This window comes from Cyprinus carpio, chromosome A17, assembly GCF_018340385.1.
Source record: "Cyprinus carpio isolate SPL01 chromosome A17, ASM1834038v1, whole genome shotgun sequence".
NCBI classification, from domain to species: Eukaryota; Metazoa; Chordata; class Actinopteri; order Cypriniformes; family Cyprinidae; genus Cyprinus; species Cyprinus carpio.
The window spans coordinates 6,125,087-6,142,861 of NC_056588.1; the positions used below are offsets into that span (position 1 = coordinate 6,125,087).

General features: G+C 36.2%; 1 protein-coding gene across 2 annotated transcripts in view; it reads left to right on the plus strand.

Moving 5' to 3' along the window:
- Positions 1 to 17,775, plus strand: part of LOC109078101 (protein Smaug homolog 1-like) — a 39,269-nt gene that overhangs the window by 13,543 nt on the left and 7,951 nt on the right. For both annotated transcript variants that reach the window (XM_042773712.1, XM_042773713.1), the window contains 7 exons: positions 10,763 to 11,263; positions 13,886 to 14,140; positions 14,337 to 14,446; positions 15,006 to 15,092; positions 15,721 to 15,952; positions 16,223 to 16,308; positions 17,206 to 17,318. In XM_042773712.1, the coding sequence (XP_042629646.1) occupies positions 10,763 to 11,263; positions 13,886 to 14,140; positions 14,337 to 14,446; positions 15,006 to 15,092; positions 15,721 to 15,952; positions 16,223 to 16,308; positions 17,206 to 17,318 (1,384 nt within the window). The remainder of the gene's footprint in view (positions 1 to 10,762; positions 11,264 to 13,885; positions 14,141 to 14,336; positions 14,447 to 15,005; positions 15,093 to 15,720; positions 15,953 to 16,222; positions 16,309 to 17,205; positions 17,319 to 17,775) is intronic.

Genomic DNA, 17,775 nt, shown 5'->3' on the forward strand with positions numbered 1-17,775 from the left:
TTATTTTTACTATCAATTTTAATTGCCATTTTGTTTTTTAAAATGTATCGGTATCGGTCGACATTGGATATTTACACATGGTATTAATTGTGCAAGCTCATTTCTTTTATTTATATTACCTTAGCATCATCTATCATTCACTAAAAGTTAATCTTTAAAAAACACAAATTATTTTAATAACACTGTTTAACATAATCTTGTTATTCCTGTAATTAATGTTATAATGTAATCTCAAAATGAATGTCCATTTTTCATACTGTTGCATTATAATGTTGTGATACCTAAATTCAATTATAGCATTTAAATGAAAGAGGTTTTTTTTTTAATTTACTTAAAATGTACATTATCATTTTAATATAGGCCAGTTCATCAGCAACAAAAATAATTATTAGTTTATAATATTAGCCAGAATGTGATAAGAAGATACAGATTAAATTTTTTTTCAAGTAATTTAATATTTTTAAGTAATTTATTTAAGGATAAAATTGTATTGCTGCAGTGAACATAATAAAAAAATTCTAAATTCATCAAATTTTCTTCTTTGTACTACTTTGAAATTATTGTTATTTTTTTAAAGTAGTCTGTAATTAAATTACTTCTCAATAAAAACTGTATATATACTGTTATGTATTCTTAAGGCTACATTAAATATTTGTACTTGGAATAATTCATTCACAAATTAATTGTGAAGTCAAAAAGTGAATTACAAGTGGTAAAATACACACAACACCTTGGACTTCCACAGGTAGACTAAATTTCCGTTCAATTCCAGGACAGCTTTTATGGCTGTTACGGTTGTCAGGTTACAATGGCACTTCCTGCCTGTTGTTGTCTTGTCTGGAGGGCATGAATGGAGCAGGTTTTTGGGGCCGGAGCCTGAGGCCTCAGAGTTTCCTCACTTACTGCTGATGAGGTGAAATATTAGCACTCTTCAGCAAAACAATCATAATCCATCATATCTAAAGAAAAATGCAGTGACTAGGCTATTCATTATTTTAATTATGGAGGAACTGTTCATAGTTGACATATTTTTTGTGGTTGTTGTTTCAGAGATTATCACCTTTTTTCAGGATCAGGCCAAACCTGTTTTTGCACTAGAGTGCATTTGTATCAGGATGGAAATGGCAGAGCTCATTTGTACAGGTTGAAAGCTCGTCTGGGTTCAGATAGAGAAGATCAGATAGAGAAAACACTTCGGGGTCAGTCTTGAATGGGTTCACATGTGGGCCGTGACGAGCTTCCTGCGTTTGAGAGTGAGAGCTCATCATCCGTACTGAACAATGGAGACGTGCAGCAGATGACTCGGAGCCACAGTGACTGCTGTGTCTACTGACAGAGGCAGGTGTTTCCCACTTTGTTGTCTGTCCAGCTGAGCTCAATGGATAGTTAGTCTGTGCTGCTATTTCCAATGTCGAACAGAATTAGTGGCCATAAATATCACTGGCTCGAAGGAAGAGAGGAAGAAAGTGTACGCTCCAGCACAGACAAACTCTCAGCACAAAGCGCTTGCCAAGCCAAAATTAGAACTGTCGACCTCATTCTCTAATTTCTACAGCAGACGTAACATTTGGTGATTGTGTGCAAAAAGGAACTGAGGAGGCGGATGAGCTGAAGCTGCATGCGTACAGCCTCTGGGTAATTAATTTAGCTGACCGAGGGCAGCTCTGTCTGTGTAGGAGTCAGAAGGTCAGGGCCTTTGAGACAGTCAGAGGCAGACAATCATTCCACAAAATGGTGCTTGTGCCAGAGTTGGTAGTGTGGCAAACCTCCACAAATTTAACTGGCCTGAGAGCCGAATAATGACAGAACTGCCTGTTACAACATAACGTGCCCGCAAACAAACATGCTCCATCATGGTCTTTGTCGAAGCTGCAATTTTAAGTTATTTGTAACAAAAATGATTAAGAAACAATTTGGATGTTAATTTTCTTAATTAATGAAGCTTTATGTGTATTTGTGTGTATATAATTATTTGTATATACAATTTTTCATTATATACAGTGTATGTATATACATATATACTTTTTAATATTTAATAATAATTTGATTAAATATTGTACTTCCTTATTCATTTCATTTATATATATGTGTGTGTGTGTGTGTGTGTGTGTGTGTGATTTTTGCAATTATATACATAAGTATATATAAAATTAATTATATACAGTGATTCATGTATGCATGTGTGTGTGTATTTATATATATATACACACACACACACACACATATACATTTTTTATATTTTATAAGATTTTAATAAACTAAATATTTTACTTCAGTCATTTTTTTTTGTGTGTGTATTTATTTATATATTAATATTTAATATTTTAATAAATTCTATGCAGAAAATAATTAAAATTAATATTTCATACATTTTAATAGTTTCTATTACACAATATTATTTATAAAAACATAAATATAATGTCTTTTTTTAAATAACTGAAAATTTTTAAGCGATACTTAAGACAACTTTTATTTAATTTATTTAATTTGTTTTATTTTATTTACTTAAATGGTATTTTTAATTCATTTTAAAAACATGATAAGATAAATTATAATATATATATATAGTTAATACACTTTTCTTTGTCCTCAACTAGAAATAACACTAGTAAACAGGGACTACGATGCTATATGGGCATCTTCATCTTGGAATTGGAAAGGGGTATCAGTGAATTTCTCTGAACATGCTGAGCTTTAAGTGCACTGTAAGGCCCAGAAAGGGTGCTGGTGGGGTCCAGGCATGCGTAGACCTGTAGACCTGTAGACTGAGCCATTGCCTGTTAAAGCTGCTCTTGAGGAAAGGTGGGGCCACTAAAGTTCAACAGGGGCTTTTTACGCTCTTTCTTTCTCTCTCTTTCTCTGCCAACTAAAAAACGTCAGCCTCTCCAGAGCTTCGCACACGCTCCCGTGGGTGTCATTTCAGTATACCACACATCGATTGGGTCATTTTTTCATTCATTCCTCAGTTACTTCTTGGAGTGTCATTTGAGGCTTTTCTTTCAGCTTCCCACTCACAGGACTGTCTTATTCCTGAATCTTTTCAGTGCTGCTTTGTCCTTCACATGGAAGTGTTTCCACTGGTCATTAGGTGGAATGCTGTTTGGTTTAGCCATACGGTAATTCTCCTTTCTTTCTTTCTTTCTCTTCCCTTCCCTTTCCTTTCTCCATATCATTGATGCTCCATATTTCTCTCCACCCACTGCTGTGTTCATTAGATCTTGGGGAGCCCGTTTAAGGAAGTGTTTGCTGAAGTAGTGTTGAGGGGGATGATCTCAAAAAGAAGGTATGTGTCTAACCAGCGTCGTTTCGGATGCAACGCACCCCAGTCGGAAACTGTGCATTCTTCTGTTGGAGCTGTGGTATGCCAGCACATTCCACACTGCTGAGCTGGAGCAAGCAGCCAGAGGGATGGGTGGGGCATCCCTCTCTCTCTCGTTCTTTCTTTTCTCACTCTCTAGCCACTTTTTCCAAATAGGCCATTTTTCCTTTCCTCGCTTTCCCTCCTGGAAAAATCTTCTCGATGCAAGTTCATACTGTGTCCACAGACCAATTCCAGTGTTGTTTTTTTCCCTCATAAGTGGAAAAAAGTACAGACAGACCTCATTTTTAGACCTTCTGATGTGTTATACAGCAGGTTTGGTTGTGTCTGGTTCCTCTGTCTGGTTCGTATTGGCATTATCTGAGCTGAGGTTGTGTGTCCACCGTCTCCGTCCCAAGAGATTTAAAAGTGGTGCATTATCCTCTCAGGAACATGTTGTGTCCTTACTGTGTTGACTCAACAGCTATAAAAAAGGAATGATCCCATTCTAAACCAACCCTTGCTGTGTTTGTTGTGCTAACAAGAGAAATGTTGGACAATAGTTGAGGCCAGGATCACCATGGATGCAGCCACATTATGAACTTTACCAAGAGACACCATGTTATTACCATAATGTTGTTTTTAATACTGTAAAAAAAACACTATGTCAGGGCTTCTCAAGAACTTAGTAGGTAAACTACCATTCAAAAGATTTTATTTTATTTATTTATTTAAAAACATAAAAATGATATAATGCAAAAGATTTTTATTTCACATAAATGGCACAACTGTTTTCAATGTTAATAATAATAAGAAATGTTTCGTGAGGAGGAAATCAGCAGAATTAGAATGATTTCCAGTATTAAATCGGAAGACTGTAATAATGGCTATTGAATATTTAGCTTTGGAACCACTGGAATAAATTATAAAATATATATTTTATATTTATAAATATATATTTTAAAATACATATTTAAATTATAATAATATTTTACAATATTACTATTTTAACGGTATTTTTTTAAATAATTTTTACTTTTGTTTTGAGCTTTATCTTTTCAAGTTATTTTTGAATTTGTTTTAAATATTTGTATATTTAAATATATATTTATATTTTCACATTATTTCATAATTGTTCATGTAGTTTTTATAAGCTCATATTAATTGAAGCTACATGGAATATTTTATATATATATATTTATTTATTTATATATATATGTATGTGTATATATATAATTTTTTTTTTTTAATTGTCACACCACAGGACTATTTAAAATGAACAAAAAGGCAAAAAGATGATTAAATGTGGTAAGAAAATTTCAGCATCTAAAAATATAGATTTATATAAAAATGTAATGCTTTTATATGAAATATTATTTTAAAAATACCATATAAATGTAGAAGTTACATAGAATAACTATCTGGTACCACAGTAACTACTTTTTGTAAGGGACAAAGGTGAAAATGAGGTCGCAAAGCAGCCTCTGATCCCTTGTCTTTCGGTGACCTTCTTGCTGTGTGCAGCAGTGTCTCAGCACACAGGGTGTGTGTGCTTCAGCTGATGCAGTCTCTGATGGTCTCATATAAATAGGGTGCTATCACCAGTCCACTGGTGTTTGGAGTCGGTGTTGTGGCCTTCCTATTTTTAGCATGAGAGAATCATGTCTCTGACAAACACATCTCCTCCCATGCAGACGTGGGCATGTGCGTGACTGTTTATATGACTGTGCGTGTGTTTTTATCAGCCACCAATTGTGTCCCTGGTGTTAATGGAGCATCTGGTGGCATACGATGGGGGTTGAGTGTTATCGAGGCGTGTATCCAGGTCAAGAGGTGCACTGATGTTGTTACAGTGGCCTGCAGGGGGCTTATATTTGTTCTCTCATTAAAAGTGACTCAAAGTTCATCTGATTAAAAGGGGAAAACATCTGTCTGCGTACGGTTGGCTGGACGTTCTCTAATGTGCACTGCTTGGGTTCAACCATCCGTCTGGTGAACAGCATGCCTGCCTGTGTTTCTGTTTGTTTGTTTGTTAAAGGTCTGTCGATGTAAAAGAACGGTTGTGTTCTATTCATAACACAATTATTTGCTTCATATGTAACATAATCAGAAAGAAAGAATTTATATCGAGTAACGAATCAGTTGAATAAATGATTCAGTGACTCATAAAAAAGATTGTTTTATTTTTAAATGGTTCTGTGTTTTTTAATTAATCTGTTTAACAAATGATTCAGCGACTTGCATTCTGCTCTTACTATTTCTGACAGAACTTTTTATGTAAAAATTATATGATAACTATGATAGTGTGATATTCCCCAATTCAGCCAGTCTCTTGGTTGGTTCCTGAACAAATCAGTGTTTTTGAATGAATGAGTTGATCGAATATTCATCACTCACTCATAAATAGAGTAATTTTTTTTTGTTCCTGTTTAATAATATTTCACAATATTACTGTGTTTTTATGTATTTTACTGTATTTTTAACATGAGAGACTTATTTTTAAAACATGAACAATATCAATGACCCCTGAGTTTTGAACATTAGTGTAAGTGGGCATGTTTTCACTAGACCTTCAGTAAGATATAGTAAAATGTGTGTGTGTGTATATATATACTGTATACATAATATATATGGAATTATAATGAAATTATATTGTCAAGGACATTTTTATTTACATAGTGCCTTTAAACAACATGATTGCTGACCGAGTTGCTTCACAGTCAACGTTAAAAAGATGAAAATCATACAAATTTTAGAGTTAAAAATTTTAATCAATCAACTTAATCCATATAACCAAATAAAAGTTAAAATTAAGAACTTATCTCACCAAAACTAACAGAGCTGAGCTAATTAGGCCTAATAATAATTATTGATTTAGTGACTCACTCAAAATTACATTTCTGAATTAATCTGTGATTTTGAATTAATTAGTTTAAGGAATGATTCAGTGATAAATTCACAATAGCATAGTGTGCTACTTTTACTCTTTCTGTTATAGCTTTACATTGTAGGAATAGAATGATGGTTTGATATTCCGAATTTAGCCAGTCACTTGTTTTGAACCAATCAGTTGACTCACTCATAAAGTCATTTGTTTAGTGAGGCTCAGGAGGAATAGTATCTCAGTTATTTGCTCAGGCCTCACTCCTCTGGAGTAGTTTGTGCATAACAATGTGCAGTTGAAGAACAGCTTCTATTTTAAGCCAATCGGAAGGTTAAGTGGAAGTGGTGGAGAAATGACAAATTATGGGTGAACACAGGGATGTTTGAAAGCTCTGCTCGCTGCGAGCGGGTGCCACGTGGAGTCCACTAGAACGCATTGTTTTACTGTCTAAAAATGACTCAGTGAAGCCTTAAAGAAGGGATTTCCTCAGACTGACCGCTGTGAATCAACTGTGATTCACAGTCTCTCTGCAGAATGCTGCTTTCACTACGTTTCTGTCTCTTTCTACCTCTATTTTTAGTCACATCCAACTTTTTTCATTCCAGTGCTTTAGTTAATAGTTGTAAATACTTTAAATACTGTAAAAGGAGGGCGGTTTTGGTGGATAAGTCAAAGGAAGAGTAAAAGAAGCAGAGAGATTTTGGGTACAGAAGAAGAGACAGAGTTTCACCAGCTTCGGGGGTCTATGATTCGACTGCTAAGCTATGAAATATGAATTTGTATGTATTATCTATCTATGCGATAGAATAAGTAATGTACTTTTTTGGAACTTTACAGCTGGCCAAGTCACAAGACGGTTCATATAAAATTTTAATTTACATGTGTGGCTGACACATGAGATTAATTGTTTTGCAATATCTGGTGAGTATGTTTTTGCAAATTGTCAAATGTAGGATTCAGCGATGAGCTACATAGAAAAAGCATAGTGTGAAAAATAGGTCCAACGTCTCTCTGGAATCTCGGATCCTGAAGGAAGTGAACGGGGGGATGGTGGCAGAGGAAGTCAGAATCCTTGAGATGAGTAAGCTGCATTGTTTTAGCAGCAGCACTCCCTCTATATCCAGCTGGATGGGTGGAGCGAAGGAAGAAGAACTGCGTAATGATGGAGGAGTGTGGGAGGCATAGAGGAGCTGGCAACCGCTGAGGTAGAGCAGGACGCTGGCCAAGTTGAATGCTGGGCTCTAATTTTAGTAGAGGAGTGTTGCTGAGGGTCATGAGGACTTTATTACCAGATAAACTCATCACAACCTTTGGCAAAGCACAAACTGAACTGAGCTGAGCGGTGACACATAGTGGTGAACGAACAACCTTCTCTCATCACTCATTAGATGTAACTTATGAAAATTCTCTTGTGTTTCTGACTAAGCGCTTTAATCTCGTTTTGATTTCAGAAACTTTCTCATACATATTTCATCACATCTTGTAACAGTTACCCCCTTAAAGGAGTATTTCATCCAAAAATGAAAATGTATGTTATTTAAATTAACTCTCGGTTTGTTTATATGTGGTTTAGTTTGTTTCTACATCAGAAAAGATTTGGAGAAATTTTGTTTTGCATTAATTTGTTTGTTATGGATTGTCTGCAGTGAATGGGTGCCGTCAGAATGAGAGTCCAAACAGCTGATAAAAATGTCACAATAATTTTTGTTTCTACATCAGAATGATAAAAAAAAGCTGCAAGAAACAAACTCATAATACATCTTGGATAATCCATAATAACGCTTTCCTCCAGTGAAAAAAGTCCATTTTCATTTTTGGGTGAACTCTGTTCCTTTCAGACGGTATTTTTCTTTGTTGATTGAGATGTGGTGGTTTTTGTATTCTTATTTTGATTTTTCATGGTGGAAAGCAATATCATGGATAGAGGACTCATATTTTAGGCTGAAGCAACAGTTTGAAGTTAAAAATACTTGTGGACTATAGGGATGTTTTTATCAGCTGTTTGGACTCTCATTCTGATGGCACCCATTCACTGCAGCGCATCCATTCGTGATGTAATGCTTACTTGTGGACTATAGGGATGTTTTTATCAGCTGTTTGAGAGTCCAATTTTCATTTAAATGGATGTTGATTTAAAGTCTGGGTGATTTAGTAACTCGAAAAGTAACTGAAAAGTTGTGGGTTTGAATAGCCTCATGGATAAAGGATCATCAGGGGGTGTGAACTGGGTTTGTCTGCTTGCCCTCTAGAATCCCAGTGGCCCATCAGTAAAAATGGAAGGGCCTGAAAAAGACTCCCAGAGAGACACTTAATCATCAGTCCACAGTCGTCCTCAAGTCTGTGCGTCTGTCTTTAGCATGACATTGGTATGAGGTCTAAACAAGCATAGCTCCATGCTAAACATGACAGAGGATCGCTGAAACATCTCTACTCCACTCATACACACACTGATGAAACATTTATGATTCTGTTTCATTACGCTAGTAAACATTGTCATTTTAAAGTGCTAAACATGTCTCTTGGTCTAATGGTAATGATTATTCTCTGCATTTGCATACTGCTGAAAACATTTCATGGTCACATTTAATGATGAAATCAAAAGAAATGCCACTTTTTAGTTTTTTGACAATTTAGTGCAATTTTTCATTATCATAATGCATCTAGATGTTATTTTTGTAGGGTTTTGTTGTATCCCCATGAATTTATTAAATAAAAGCAAGTAATAGAGTATTTGAGTGCAGATCATCATCTTTATTTTTACTTTTTCTGCTTACTATTTTAACACATTTAATATAGTTATTTAATTTAATATTGTCAACATTAAAGGCAGTATAGAACATATTACAATGATGTATACATTTTATAATTTGAATAATATATAATTATTTTTGCATGTTTATATATATATATAGAACTGTTCCTAAAAATTAGCATTTTCTTTAGGAAAACAATATCGTTTTCTCTTAATTTTGGGGTGAAATGTGACCTGGACATGTTGTTGATAGCTTTCATGAGATTATGAGCATGTATCATTAGACCTATAAGACAGACTCAGAGAATAAATGAGTCATAGACATGATCAGAAGGTGGCCAGAAGTTCATTATCATTAGTGGTAGACAAAGCCTCTGCTGTGACCTCAAAGTATCTATTGGGTCATTCCGTGTCAACTCAACCAAAGCTTCCTGGCTGAAATATTTGATTTCACTAATATTTTTTTCTGAAAAAAGATAAACATGTATTGTGATGAAAGCCAAAATATGAAATGCCATGGATGAATATTTACCAAGTAATCCACTATTTGTAGAGGGGGGTCAAAATGGCAATTTTCACGTGAGATTCAGAGCCAAATTACAGTTGACCAACATTTGGTTTTTGACCACTAAAAATGGGTAATATTCAACAATCTGAATGTGGAGCATCTTTGAGGTCCCCATATCTCTGGTACTGAATGATATAGGGCCTTGAAAATGATGATTCCAAAAGAAAAGTTTATTAAGAACTAGCATCTAAAATCACATTGTGATATCTTTAATATTTCTTGAGATGTAGGCATGCAAACTTTGGAAAAATAATTTTTGTTGCAAGCATGCAAACTTGTTAAATGAGGTTGTTTTGTTTGTGGGAATTTGGCTGTTTTTTTAGTTTGTTTATAATTTATTCTTCAGACATTCCTCTTTAAAAGAAAATAAATATCATATCTATGCAAAGTGACCCACATGTGGTTTTTGACCACTGAAAATGTGTACAATTTTAACGATTCACTACTGGAGCCATATTGAAATTCCAATATCTCTGTAACTGAAGCATAAAGGGCCTTAACAATGAAGATGCCAAAAGGAAAGCTTGATAAGACCCAATATCTAAAAGGGCATTAAGATGTATTTAATATTTCTTGAATTACAGGCATCCAAACTTTGGAGAAAATTATCATTAGCACATAATGCACCTACCCGTCTCTGTGTAAAAATAACATCATGATGCTGCCATCTTTCTGAAGTCATTTTTATCCCTTTGTAATTTGGCTCTGAATCTCAGGTGAAAATTGCCATTTTGACCCATCTCAACAAAGTAGTGGATTTCTCAGTAAATATTCATCCATGATATTTAATATTTTTGCTTTCATCACTATACATGTTTATCTTTCTTTAGAAAAAATACTAGCAAAATATAAAAATTTGAGCTGGGGAAGGTTCTGACATTTGGTTGATTTGACTGAATAGAATGAACCTATAGTTCCTATAGTTAATTTCTGAGGCATGTTACAATAGTTTGTGTGACCCTGGTAATGAATAGTGTCCCCACCAAATACTTAAAAGGCAGCAGTTATTGTAAAGGAAGAGTAAAAACAGGGATGACTTTGCTCATGTTATTTCATCCAGACCTATATCACTGTGTACTTCCCATGTACAATGCAATAAACCACATCTCTCCCATGTTTTTTTTTTTTTTTGTTTGTTTTTTTTGAAGGTGTTCTTTCTAGAAACATATGCAAAACTTTGAAAGTTATTTAATTTTATTTTTAAGATGATCTTTTCTGTAAACTTTTGTTAACCTTTGAATTCTTTTTTTTATTTTGCAGTGGTGATCAGTCAGTGGCAGAGTGAGTCGAAAGAACGCGTCATCTCTCTGGTTCTGACCCACCTGCCTCTCCTTAAACCGGGCAACGTCGAGGCCAAAGTGGAGTACATGAGTCTCCTGCCGAAGATCTTGGGCCACACCATTGAACTTGGTCGGCACTTAGAGGAAAGCAGGCAGCTTCTGTCCTACGCCCTCATCCACCCTGCAACCTCCCTCGAGGACCGGGGGAACCTCGCCCTCTGGCTCAACCACCTGGAGGAGCGGGCGGCTGCCCGAGGAGCCGGAGATTCCCTTGAGCGTGCGCCTCCACACCTCTATCCCCACCAGCAGCGCTATGAGTCGGATGGCCGTCTCAACGGGTGGCAGGGCTCGAGGGACTCTGGACTGGGAAGTTGGCAGCATCAGCAACAGGGCTGCGAAAACGGGCACCTCTCACTGTACCCATCATCCTCCGTGCCCTCCACTATCAACGCTGTAGGTACAGGCAGTGGGACCAACACAAGTGAGTGGACTATTCTTCATTTTCAGCTTAACATTGGATGCCGTCTGTCTCCCATTTAGTCTGTCTATAACCACAGGTGTTTCATATAAGCTAGCTGCTATTTTGTCTATTTCGTCTTTGGCAAGTGAGATTAAAACAGCCGCAGATCCAGTCTAGCAAGATGTCAACTCTTTCAACATTGACATTATTGTGACCCTCTCAAATCCCCACTCATTTCCTTCTGCACAGTTCAGATGTTGTACTAATGACTTCAAGTTTATTTCTCACATGTAGGAGCATTCAGAAGTACGATAGCCCATGAAACGAGAGGAAAAAATGTGTACATGCGGCACTGCCGTGCTGTGGGCATAACAAAGATATTCAGAATGAACATATCTGTGGTCAGAGCATGATATTTCCAGCTAAGAATGCAAGGGTCTTTTTTTCTGATGAAGGAGACAGCTGAGGATATAAATAAGGGCACATTTAAAGCACTGCTCCACCAGATCCTCTTTATTTCTGACTACTTAGGGTACTTAACAGCACAAAGGACTGGTTTCACAACTCTTCTCCAGCAACACCAGAATGTAGGCTTCAAAAATGTTATCTTTCTGGTCGTTGGACAAAATACTGTTGTTCTCTTGGACTTATTGTGTTAAATGATTTAGAGTAACCCTCTGTATCGTAAGCTAAGGCTGCATAAAATTCTTTGCCCAAAAAACTGCCTCCTAACACGTTAACAATGAACAAGCTGGTATCGTGTGTTTTCTCTAAAGAAAATATTATGAAATGTATACAGTATATTAGTAATACGTTATAATGAGGGATTCAGTCAGTTCATTTTGGTCCATTTACGGTATCAGATCAACAAAGTGAAACAGGTTTAATAAATTTACTTCTTTACAACAAGCCCTTAATCATGATTGTCTCCTTGACAAAGAATAAAATGTCACACTATATAAGAACATCTTTGAACATTGTAAATTTTTTCCACATGCTCACCATTGAACATTTGTAAATTGAATTAGTACAGCATCCTGTGTCCTTCTTTCTTTTTTTCTTTCACAAATACCCTCTCACCTCCTCAACTGAGCACCACATACCATCCCAGCTCTTCCCTTGTAAGGTATCCTTTGTGGGGGTTTGTATTTAGGGAAAATGGCTAATATTTGGGGACTGTAATGTAAGCTGGGCACCTATTTTAAACCAGCCCGCGAAGACCTATACATAGTCCAAACATTAACAGCCACATATAGGAGGAGAGAACGCTCTTCACACGGCCCATAACATATCTTCTCCATCTCATTCTTTGTTTGTTTCCTCTCTCCCCTCACCCGCAACGGGGTCGAATGTTCCAGAAGAGGAAGACAGGCTCACCTTTTTAGTAGGTGCAATGGAAAAGACTCGCAGCTTGTTTGGTTTGCCAGGTTTTCCCCCCTTAGTGGAAACAAATAAACTTGTGTGGGTTGTGCAGGCTAAAGCAAATTAGTGCAGACTGAATCTAAATGCGTTTGACATTGGGTTGTGCTTGTTTGCCATGAAAGTTGTTTAAGAATTCAAGTGAGTCTACTTGAAAATGGAGTCTGATTTTAATAACGCATATTTTACCTGCCACTAGGTATTGGAACCAGGAACTTTTATTCAGAACTGGTTCTAAATATTTCAGACTGAATGAGTGTTTCTTCTTTGTGTTCTTTGTCGTGAATCAAAAACACACTGTAGAGCTTTAGCAGTATAGTCTGATTCCCAAACGAATGACTCTTATGAGTCTGTTCTTTTTAGTGAATCAAAAATATACAGCTTGAACAGTGGCGTCAGATCCCAAACGAGTCAAAAAAACATGCAGCTTATAACATTGTTACTGTTACAGTTTAACTAAATTTAAAATTCTTCTGAAAAACAAAAACTCTTCTAAAAAACACTTAATCTGAAGTACTAAAATGAGTAAAACAAACTCAAATAAATCTAAATTAAAACTAAATACAAATATATAATTAAAAACATATAGAAATTACAAAAGACGTTATTGACAAAAAATTAAAATGAAAACATAAATAAAAGTCCATTCAAAATATTAAATATTTTAATAGTTAATAACACCAGTGTAAAAATATATTATTTTAACTGTATTTAATATTAAAATAGTCCCATCATCTGGCAATAATTTTCCAGTTATTTCATTCTCAAAGACAAAAGCGGTGATAAATTTGTTAATGGATCATAATCACTAATGGATTATTATAATACATTTCTTCAATTTAAAATTAGAGATGCATAGTATGCAGTGATGCTCAAATATGGAATAGATGGTATAACATTTTGAACTCATTATTGTTTATTATTCAAAATAGCCCTGGAATATGAAATCATATCCTGTTGCTCATATTCATTGCAGTCCAAAATAATTTAGCATGCTTAAAGTCTAGTGTGACCACCCTGTACTACTCGACCGCCTGATTGTCCACACTGACTAGACAGAAAATAGTATGTTTTAAAAAGTTCACCCTTATGTCTGCTTAGAGACAACAGAGCTACTAATCGTCGCTTGTAAATGTGAAGCTTTTGAGAGAAGTTTCCTGAAATATAACGGTGCTGATCCCTGTGGTCTGATCTCACGCACGCCGCATGTTGGTTTTCTTGCAGTCCTGTCGGGTGGGCAGCACAGTCCTCTGAGGCGTTCAGTGTCTCTGACCCCTCCGATGAGCGGCGGATCTAACCAGCCTCTGGGGCACGGATGGCTCTCCCAGGAGGACCTGCGTCCCCGCGGGCCGGCCCCCGACCACGCCCCCATCTCTCCTCAGAGCAGCGTGGCGTCCTCGGGCAGCGGAGGCAGCGAGCACCTGGACGAACACGCTGCTGTCCGAAGTACATTCCATGAGGAGGGCAGCGGGATGAGGGGTGAGCCACAGAATTGTTTGTGCATTTGAAATTTGACCAAACAGGAGACTATTTTTTATGACAAGTAAACAGATCTTAAAAATACATAATTGGACTAGTTAGACATGACGAGCCCAGACTTTTAAAAACTTGGTCACTCACAAATTTTTTTATCCTGCATTGTTTTTCATCCGAAATGATGTGATGTCACTCTCAGATGTGCCTTCATGGCTGAAGAGTCTCCGTCTCCATAAGTATGCTGGGCTCTTCTCCACCATGACCTATGATGAGATGATGTCACTGACGGAGCAGCAGTTGGAAGCTCAGGTTAGTGTTTTGGCCCAGTATGCGATTAAAAATTACTTTCCTGATGATTTATACATCATCTGAAAGCTGAGTATTAAGCTGAGCATTAATGTATAGTTTGTTATGATAAGACAATATTTGGCTGAGATAGAACTGTTTGAAAATCTGGAATCTGAGGGTGCAAAAAAAAACAAAATATTGAGAAAATCGACTTTAAATTTGTCCAAATGAAGTTCTTAGCAATGCATATTACTAATCAAAAATGATGTTTTGATATATTTACAGTAGGAAATTTACAAAATATCTTCATGGAACATGATCTTTACTTTATATCCTAAAGATTTTTGGCATAAAAAAAAAAACTATAATTTTGACCCATACAATGTTTTTTTGGCTGTTGCTACAAATATACCCCAGCGACTTAAGACTGGTTTTGTGCTCCAGGGTCACATATGTAAAATAAGATACATTTACTTTAAGATATTTTTCAAGATGTTTATACAAACGGATGTAAGATAATAGGTCTTGTGTTTAGAGAAATCAAAAAAAATGTAAATGTTTTTTTTTTTCTCTGATATAGCAAGTCACCAAAGGGGCACGGCACAAGATCATCATCAGTATTCAGAAGCTGAAAGACAGACAAAACATGCTACGTTGTTTGGAGAAGGTCAGAGACTTGCTTTCCCCATGTCAGTTTATTCTGTCTCATAGTGCACAGACGTATCAGTCACAGTCATTTGCAGTCATTCATACTGTGTTTTAGATTTGGGTTCGAACCTTAAGCCTTTCAGTATCCAGCCTTGATCTTTAACTGCAGTTTCACACTAACTCTGAAGCCCAAACCTCTGCCATTATCATTTTCACATGCACTTTTTATGTGTGTTATTTATTAAATGTCACCTAAGGGCACAATATTCGAAACAACAAGAGACAGGAAGGAGCCTGATGTCTAATTTCAGAGCAACCTTTTCATCAAGCTTTCCATCTCGATGCATTTGTAGCATCAGAAATAAGACACCTCCTCCTGATAGTTGGGTCCATTTAAAGTTTTAATGTCCCGCATGTGTCGGCCCTGTTAAGAGTCGCACCGTGCGACAGGGAAAAAAACATGCTCTTATTTTTGGTAGACCTTTATTTTGTCCTCACATGTCATTTTCCGCCTCATTACATATCTGAAATATCCTGACAGTTGCCCGTATTGAGTTTATGGAAGTGTCCAAAATAATGCTGCACCACAACCTCGAATATAACAACTACGCATGCATCCACTCATTTGTCATCTCTCTCTCTTTCAGGATATTTTGGAGGGAGGGAATCTACGTGCTCCTTTGCAGGAGCTCCACCAGATCATCCAGTCGCCCATTAAAGCCTGCAGCACAGAGGAGTCTTCACAGCGCCACCTGCTGAGTGCAGAGGGGAAGAGCAGCATCGCCACTTCCCACCTGGGCGGAGGAGAGACGGAGGGCAGCTCCACGGTCATAGCTGAGGGAGACATCCCCGCTCAGTTCACTCGCGTCATGGGCAAAGGTTCACACGTAGTTCTTCCTGTAATCTGAGAATCATTTGAGGCTGTTAGGAATGTTTAGGTCACCACTTTCCATTTCCAAACAACTTTATCTTACAGACAGAAAAATGGGTCAGATGTCAGACAGAGATTATGTAGTTTACTTCCCTCAGCTCTTGTTGAGTTTTCCATAACCATACGAGACTGAAAGAAATATAGTTTAGCCGTTGTGTAAAAAGTTTTTTTTTTTTTCAGTAAAAGTGACTAACTTTTTCTTTCTATTTTTGTGACAGTTTGCACACAGCTTCTTGTCTCCGGATCAGATGAGGAGAACATTAGTTCCTACCTACAGCTTATTGATAAGTGCCTAATCCATGAGGTGAGTGTTCATGATATCCAAATTTTCATCCACTCTTTATTATTCCCAATGGATACAATCAAAATAGTTGAATATCCTGTTCCACTCAGACAAATGTCACATAATGGAAGTAAAATAGTTAGTGAACCAGTGTTGTTATTTTTAACCAAAATATAACTATAACTTTTAAAAATTATTTTTTGGTATTTAAGGTAAAGCTGAAATACCTTAATCAAAAAATGGGAAATGTTGCCTTGGCAACCAACTGAAATAAGTTCAAGTCACAACATTAAAATGATTAAAACTAAAGCAGAAATTAAAATAAAGCAAATAGAAATGTAAATTGAAAAAAGCACAGAAAAATTACAAAACTAAAATTAAAATAAAACGGATAATATATAAGTAAAATCTTACTCAAAATATGATTAAATACTATAATATTTTATATATTTATATTTACAGTCGTCTTATAAGGAAGACTCCAGATTTTAAAGAGTGTATCAGATATAAAAAAAAAAATACATTTCAGATTTTAGGGAGTATGCTGGCATTAGCATGTAAATGATGCCAGCTAACAAATATAGACTTAAATTCACTAAAGATTCATTTTGATTTCATGATGTTTAAGCCATTTATTAGGTGCTTTTATCCAAATTGGAGTACAAAAGGTGCTTTAGTTTCTCATGTGAGACTGTTGAGGTCAGCAGATGGTGAGCATACAGTTCCCTTTTCTGGTTTGTGTTATCCTTGTTATTGAAACTTCTGAACAAATTACATGCTAAATTTTAGAATAAGCAGACATAGTCCCATTAGGCACGGATCAGTTATGAGGTGTAAAGTATGTTGAGCAGTGTTCAGCTGGAATGGAAATTGGAAAATGGAGTCTCTCACTTCTCTGATGTCTCCCACCTCTCACAGGCCTTCACAGAGACGCAGAAGAAGAGGTTGTTGTCATGGAAACAGCAGGTGCAAGTGCAGTTCCGGTCAATTTCACGGAAAACTCTCCTTGACCTAACAGGACAAAGAAGAAGGTAAATTGGATTTTGGAAGTAGGGATGTGACCAAATAGTGCATCTGTATTCGGTAAGGCACGGAAAACGAACGATGTGTTCTACGGAATCTCGTATTTATTCCCTTTAGGTGTTCTGTAGTACATGTCATTTCTTTACCAAACACAGTATTCGGATTCTGGCACATGCCTATTTGAAAGTCATGGTGAGAAACAAGGTACAATTTGACTTTCTTGTTCTGTTGAGATTCTATCCATTTAGGTCCTATGATGAGACCATGATACTGTAAATGTAATTCCAAAAGTAACATAATATTTTGAACACGTTGCTCTGACATATTTAAACCCTTTGGGCCAGTATTACTGAAGTTTTAACCCTCTTCATCTAAAAATACGCATGCACATTTAAAAATTTAAAGATATTCTAATTGGAGTTAATTTCACATCAATCAAAACATGTTGAAAAATATGCATGGAAA